This window comes from Lissotriton vulgaris, chromosome 9 (genome assembly GCF_964263255.1).
Source record: "Lissotriton vulgaris chromosome 9, aLisVul1.2, whole genome shotgun sequence".
Taxonomy (NCBI): domain Eukaryota; kingdom Metazoa; phylum Chordata; class Amphibia; order Caudata; family Salamandridae; genus Lissotriton; species Lissotriton vulgaris.
The window spans coordinates 357224861-357232462 of NC_141697.1; the positions used below are offsets into that span (position 1 = coordinate 357224861).

The 7602-nt window shown below is 39.3% G+C and overlaps 1 protein-coding gene across 1 annotated transcript in view; it reads right to left on the minus strand.

Moving 5' to 3' along the window:
* The window catches only part of LOC147690129 (alpha-1-antitrypsin-like), a 147177-nt gene extending 141727 nt beyond the window's left edge, over positions 1-5450 (minus strand). Inside the window, exons 1-2 of the mRNA XM_086937730.1 lie at positions 5369-5450; positions 895-1624 (exon numbers count right to left, since the gene is read on the minus strand). Of these exons, the coding sequence (XP_086793856.1) occupies positions 895-1606 (712 nt within the window). The 5' untranslated portion in view covers positions 1607-1624; positions 5369-5450. The remainder of the gene's footprint in view (positions 1-894; positions 1625-5368) is intronic.
* Positions 5451-7602: the final 2152 nt, after the last annotated feature.

Below are 7602 nucleotides of genomic sequence, written 5' to 3' on the forward strand. Positions count from 1 at the left end.
ACATTATAACATTTTGAAAGTTTACGTAGGATAGGGTTTGTGCAATGTTTGTGCATACCATTTTATATGTAGTATTTAGCTGTGTCTGAATCAACGTGCCTTTTCTTTTAAAAACAAAAGTGCTTGCTGAACGTTAGTTTATGAAGTGTTTTTAAATTTCATTGCTGAGTATTTTGCCCACAGCGCCTCCTTCAGTAAGCCTTGGACTGCTCTGTTATGCTGTGCTCGCTGTCCTAAGAGTCAAGGGCTAACAGGGGTCTTCTTGGTCTCTAGTTTGGGTCAAGTAGTAGGGTGGCCCTGTTTCACCGTATGTACAAAACCCTATCTATCATATTTGAGTCACAGTAACCCAAGACTGGTGACAGTAAAATGATTATCATCCAGTTTTCCATCCATGGTTGATAAGGAAAAATGTATTGGCATTCTCAAAAGGGGTACAGGAGATTTGACGAGCAATGAAATCTGTCCATATATAACACACTGAAAAGTTAATAAAAAGTAAACGTATCACTTCAATGGCTTGCAATGTACAGACTCAGAGTATAATGAGATTATTTAAAAAAGACATTTTAATAACAAGTTAAAGTACATCTTGAGAGGACTGCAGTGCTTAATGCAGCATCCGAAGGTGTGCAGTTTTGTACATTACATTTCATTTAACGTCTACAGACTTTCACACATCTTATCTAGATCCGCAAAGGTGTAAATAGCTTTGTAAGTAACCTTAGCTGAGATAAGGGATTCAAACAAACAAAAAATATACAAACCTGTATTAGAAGGAATGTAGTAGTAACCTTAATTAAAGACTTTATAATTAAAAAAAAAGGAAAAGCCTGAAATTATTATTAGCAATTAAGCGTAGGTCCACAAGAGCAGTATCACAGTCAGTCTTACCTTTGAAGTAAATGTAGTTAACTAGAACCATTGCAGTCTGCTGATCAAGACTCTTCAGGAAGTCAACTATTTTTCCGTTTGTGTGGGTCTTCACATAATCGTTTATCTGTTTTTTTGCCATTTCCTCATTTTCAAAATTGGTTGAAAAGGCTTCTGAATGAAATTGTGTTTTGACATCATTTAGAAATGTGGGCAGAAGTTTCAATCCCTCCTTGATAAAGAGGGCATTTCCCATGCCGAGTTGCAGCTCACCATCAGCTTTGTTTAGCATCTCGATAAGGTGACTGAAGCTCTCATAGATGTCGTCTATTGAAATGCTCGAAAGGTCAAAGTTCAGGCCATGTAAGATTTGACCCAAAGTGGCATTTTTTGCACCTACAGACAACATTGCCAGGGCAGTTGCAATACTTACAGGGGAGAAGAATACATTACGGGACTCTCCTACCCCAAGAGAGTGATTAAAGAGTTGGAATGCAAAATTTGAAATGGGCTGTGAAATTTTGTGGCAGGCCATAGTTTCATTTCCATGGTGTTTGTGGTGATGGTTATGATGGTTATGCTGGTGAGGAGAGTGGCGGTCAGAGTGGCCATGTTTGCCTTCTTTTCCATGCCCTCGGTGGGCATCGTGGCCTTTATGGCCTTCATGATGATCACAGAGGACTAATCCATAAAACAGGGGGGCAAATAAACAGAGATATAGTGCAGACTTCATGTTCTTTTGAGAGAGTATCTGTGAAAACAGGGAAAAGTTAGCATTCCTACAAACAGGACCATTTTCACCAAACTATTCATTAGACAATAAATGAATTCACTTAAGAGTTTGTTTTTTGTTTCCACCATTGCTTCTGTACTAGGTGGCATTTACTTGATGTTGCCTGACTTCTAAACCCAAGGTTCCACTACTCTTATTCTTTATACTTCTGTCATGCTTAGCACTATCTATATTTTATCACTTAGAAATGACATTAGTTTGTTTTAAAATAAAATTATTAAATATACTTGCATCCTTTTTATTGGCGTCCCTGAGAACCCGTAAGGCTCATTGTATATTATCTTCCATATTTTAAGTCTTTCGTTTTAACCGATGTACCTTTTTTTAATGTTTATGATTCCAGACAATGTTTTTCTTTTATTTGATCTCTTAACTCTGCTGACACTTGTACTGTATTCACTATTCTATAGGATTTTTAAATGTAATGACATTTTTCTCTATTTATTGTGTTCTTTTATGCATTTCTAAGTGCAAAATAAAATCTGTTGATTGATTGATTGATTGATGAACAACTTGCTGTAAAACATTCAGTTGCTTTCCCCATGCCTGGGACCTGGATAAGAAAGTGTGCGAGTTCAAGAACGTGTTTCATTAAATTCACTTGTCTATTTCCCTATTGAACTCCTATAGTGATTTGAGTGTTATAATCTCGCCCTCAAACTGTTGGGCACTTTCTGATCTCCCTAAAAACTTGTGATGTGATTTTTACTATACTATCACATGAACCGTTCTTCATAAGACGGTTGAAAAAGTGGCTGGTGCATAGAAACATAGATAGTGACTCTATAGATATGGTTTCGTCCCACGCCACAATGAAAATGTGTGTTTTGTATCCTGAATAAATTTGGTGCCTAAACTTTCCTGCAGAGCCTCAATAAATTCATGAAGACTCAAGAAGGGGGCAAACGTCATAAAGGAAGATTCCAAAGTAAATTTCCATATGTAATGTTCTATAATTTCTATAATGGTTTATACTTGTAAAAAAACACGATAGGTTTTAACCTGATCCTATTCATCAATCAGTTGTGTTTTTAGGACAGTGCATTCAGTGTTTCCAGGGAAAACCAACAGGAAAGAAATGAGGTATATACATGTAGAGATATCTGGACTGATCCAATCATTAATTTCAAATCATGATTTCTGTAATACAAATTAGATTTTTTGGAAAATGTGATTAATTTGGGAAAAGGCTTCGATGTAGACCTAAATGTCTGGTTCATATTTAATATGGTGGACAATATTCACTGATTCAATTTTCATAAAATTGATCAAATTTACAAGGGGGGGGGGGTTCCTAATACCGTTGGTACAACTTGATAATTGTACTTGAATTTGACAGCGAAAATGTATTCTTCATCCTTGAATCTAATGTTGTTCCTTGTAACAATAAGGTCGAGGTGCCTTTGTTTTCAAAAAACATTTGCGACCATTTGACGGATCTTCATTAAAAGTTGTGGAGGAGGTTTATATTCAGACTTGGTTTTTATGTTTAGTGCATATCCATAAAGGGAGGAAAAGTTAAAGGGAAGATCAAAAGGTCACATTTTTTGTTTACAGTTGTAGCAGATGCTTAGGCTCAGTGCCCCTCCATATCCACAACACAAACTACATACAGCCTTGACTGTGCACCTGATTCTCATGTCTTTCTTCCTTATAGCTGTCTAGGTAATTCCTCTTTGCGAGGATAGGGTTTAGTAATGCAATACGGATATGTGAAGCTGCTCTGGGTTACTGTTACAGATAATACTTTGTTTCTTGTGATTGTATCCATTATTTGAATTGAAATTTGCTCAACAGCAGGAATAGCCACAGGTACTGCATTCATAAATCCACCAATAGCTCCATCATTTATGTGTGGGTGCAACAAAACCCTGTTGGGCATGAATGTTTAGCAAACGGTGAGCCAAAGCTGTGTATCAGTAAGTGCCAGATTTAGAAAATGTTTTTCCCCAATCCTTGCTCGTGTAAGGCCCTCATTAGGAGAATCATGAAGCAGTAAACCCAGGGGGTGCACGGCTCTAGGCATTCCAAGTTTTGTAGTGTCTCTGGGTCTGGAAATATCTAATATCTCCAAACTCTGAACCTCATAATTCCTTTCCAGGAGACACTGGGCCCGGCACTCTCTTCAGCAATGCGAACAGTTGCTGCACCTGGTCCACTTGCACCCAGACTGCGGCATGGGGAAGCAGCAAGTGCTCCCCCAGCTCTCCCCTCACCAATTCTGTCCTCCCGCCCCCTCTACCACAACCCTTAGAATAGCTTTTACCACTTCCTATGCACAGGAGGAAGTACTATATGGAACTGGATCAAGCCTCCCCAGGCTCGCTTCGTATTCCCCATTCCAACAATAATTTATACTCCCTGGATTTAAATGTGGGAATCCTGGTCATAATCAGAAATTCTGACCCGCTAGTATACCAGTATTTATGTCGTTGGACCTCATAATAGATGGGAAACCTTGCAGTTTGTACTTCTCCAACCAGCAGCTCGTGAGCTACTGGTACCTCTCCAGCTACCCATAAGTAGCTCTCCTGTGTGCACCTCAGCCTACCAAGCATTTTGTTGGTTGAATCAATGTATGCATACCAAAATATAGTAGTGTGTATTTAAGACAAAAATGTGTGGACATTTTCTACAACTCATACACTGATGTTTGGGGAGACTTATTACTAATAGTAACTTGGCGCCTGGGGCCTTACTGCTATAGCTGTTGTGTTTTACCCCTGTAGAGGTATTCCACATTGACAAAGCATTGTTTACATTTTTGGTAGGAACCATGCCTGATGCACTCACACTACAGGTAATCTTGTATATGGGGACAACTACTGTAAGCTTGACTTGGTCAGTTTTAAAATTCTGGTCTTTTTAGTAGCTTGGGGTGACTTTCATTGAGCAGAAGTAGCTCTTAGTATAGAAAAGGTTGGAGACCCTTTTAATTATGCTCTGTGGCTGTACATTTCATGCACAACACTCACAAATACTCTGGACCTGATTCACAAAGGAAAATGTACACTTTTGTGTAAGTTTACAATTGTTTCTATTCACAAATAGATTAGTATATTTACGAGTGCGGAGTCTCTGCACATAAAAAGATAGATAGAACTGTCCTATCTTTTTATGTGCGGATACTCCGCACTCGTAAAGATTCTATTCTTAAATCCCTCTGTGAATAGCAAACAATCGTAATACGTACACAAAAGTGTAATTTTACTTTTGTGATTAAGGCCCAAAGTGTACAAATTGTCTTCTCGAGGCAGGCCAGGGCTCTTGGCAGGTGCAGAAGCTTCTGTGTCTCTCTTGCACAGAGTTTGAAACATGATGTGTGACTGACAGCATAATCCCATTTCCATACAGCAATCCTGCGTTCCATAGGGCTGCTGCAGAACAATGCAGAACAGCACACGCAATGTCCTTTGCCTGCATTGCATACCATATTTACTCGACTGTGATGAGCAGCTGAGTACCTACTGCATTTCTGCGACCAATTTCAATGCATCCCACACTCGAAAAACGTGATGTGTGCAGACAGGACTCGGTTTTCAACCACTATTGCTACAAAAAACAATCTCGTTGGGAGGAGCACAAAATACGAGTTGAATACTGTATGCTGAAATATAGCATGAATCCCACAGCACAAAAGACATTTATTATAAGCAAGTAGGAGCAAACAAAACCTGAAAATAAGAAGTAATTGATGCTTACGGGAAGTTTCGAAAGGTCCACCAGACTTCACCAGAACCAGGCTCATCTAAGCGGGCGTCCTTTATACCTGCAAAACCGCACTGCTTTCAGAAAGCAGTGTACCTGGGTGAAAATTAACCACCAAATCACGTGTGGCGTATCGGGCAGAGTAAACAGTGCAGAAGCAGCTTATTCGACACATTACTCTAGAAAAAATTGAGGCCATAGCAGATAGCGGCTAACGTGACTTAAGAGTGGACTCTTGCGACAGCTAGCTTACCCATTCCACTCCATACAGTGCACAACATCTGTATTAAATATTACTATCGGCTAAGTATGGGTGCAAAGATTTAGGGGCAGATTTACAAGCCCCTTGCACCACTTTTGCATCACTTTTAACATAGAAAAGGTAACGCAAAAGTTGCGCAAGATTCTTGTAAATGTGCCGCCTAATCTTTAGTGTCATCATGTACTTTAAAAAAAGTTGAGAAACTAGTCCCTTCCCTAAAGTAGAAGGAAGAAGACTAGCAGATAGACTACAACCAGTTAATCCAAGCTCTGGTTATCTTGGCAGTGTTTAATTTGTGAATGTTTGTCTACCTGCCAGGGTTGCCATTTGCCAAGACTCTGTAGTCTCGATTCCATTCATTATTTGTTGAAATGTTTGTGATAATATATGATAAATTGTTAGTTTTATTGAAGCTACATCGACTTCCTGTACAGGGACATAGGGGCATTTTATCTAGAAGTGCGTTAAAAAACGCACATCGTACATCTTCATATCGCCGGCTATCGCCGGATTTTTTCGCCGTGATAGCGCGTAATTATCAATGCGCATCATGTAGGCAAAATTAAATCCGGCGATATGGAACATTAGCGCATGAAAACAAATGTTGTTTTCACGCGCTAATGTGTGCCTTGATAATATGGGAGGGGGGTGGATTCAGCGTTATGATCCACACCCCCATGTTATCAATGCCGTAACACCTGGTCAGAGCCGGCGTTGGGAGACCTGCGATAAACGAGTTTATCACAGGTTTTTGTCTCCCAACGCCTGCTTGGTGATAGGGTGCTCCCACCTCCAACCACATTTTACATGTTGTTGGACGTGGGAACGCCCACCTTGCATGTCATTAGCGATGTTTCTCGCTGACATGCAAAGTGGGCTTGTGGCAGGCGTTAACATGCCCTTGTGGATAGAGCTCTAGAAGTATCGCCGCTTTCTCGGCACAATTCGTCGAAAAAGCGGCGATACTTCACCTTGTTAATAATATGCCCCATACTTTCTTAAAAGTACCATTACCATTCAACGACGTTATTCATTCAGAGGCATACTTCACTGTAGTTGCCTGCAGGACACTACATTCCTCCTCACTTTACCTTCATTCGCTTCCTTATTTTAGACACATTTTCTTTGTAAATGGGTTCTCAGTCGGTGCTCCTTCACTTTGGGACCAACTGTTCCTCCAACTTCCCAAACTTTCTTCAGGTCGTTGTTTCAGGAAATGAGTCAAAACTTGTTTTCTTTCAAAATTAGTCTTTTGAATATATAGTTTACCGCTTTATCACCTAGCACCAAGAAATAGTTTGACGAGCCCATGCTTTAACAAATGTATATTAAGACAAGTCCAACCCTTTCCGAATGTTCGAAAAGGGGGGTTCTGTGTGAAAATCAGTACAAACTACATCCTCTCAATGAAATGCATTAAATAAGACATTGTCATCAATATCTACTGCTTCAGAAGCTCGGAGTCAGGGTGATGACGGAAGACATTATGAATATATAATAGCTTTAACTGAAGGCTGGTTTCCATACACGCAGAATGGCAGCATACCATTATTATATAGAATTATCGGCGAATAGCTGTTAATAACTGGTTGACTTCCACTAGGCGATTCCAAGTGGCATCAAATATTTGTTAAAGGTAACGCGTACTTCATACAGCACAAAGAAACTGCAAAATGTGTGGTATGAAGTCCCATAGAAAAAAAATGAGCTTGAAAAATAAATAAAAATCGTAAACACGAATGTTGCATTTAGAATTTGTATTCTCCTGACATAGTTTAAAATAACTCTCAAAAAGTAGCCCTCCAAAGAATTCTTTGTCCAAGGGAAAATATAATACAAGTAGTTAAGATTACTTAGTGTATGTTGGCATTTATCTTTCATCTTCGAGATTTAAGTATTCCGATCTGTAACACAAGTCTGAATTTCTTAAACGTAATCATTGAGAAGTGTTGTTTCCTGGTTTTCC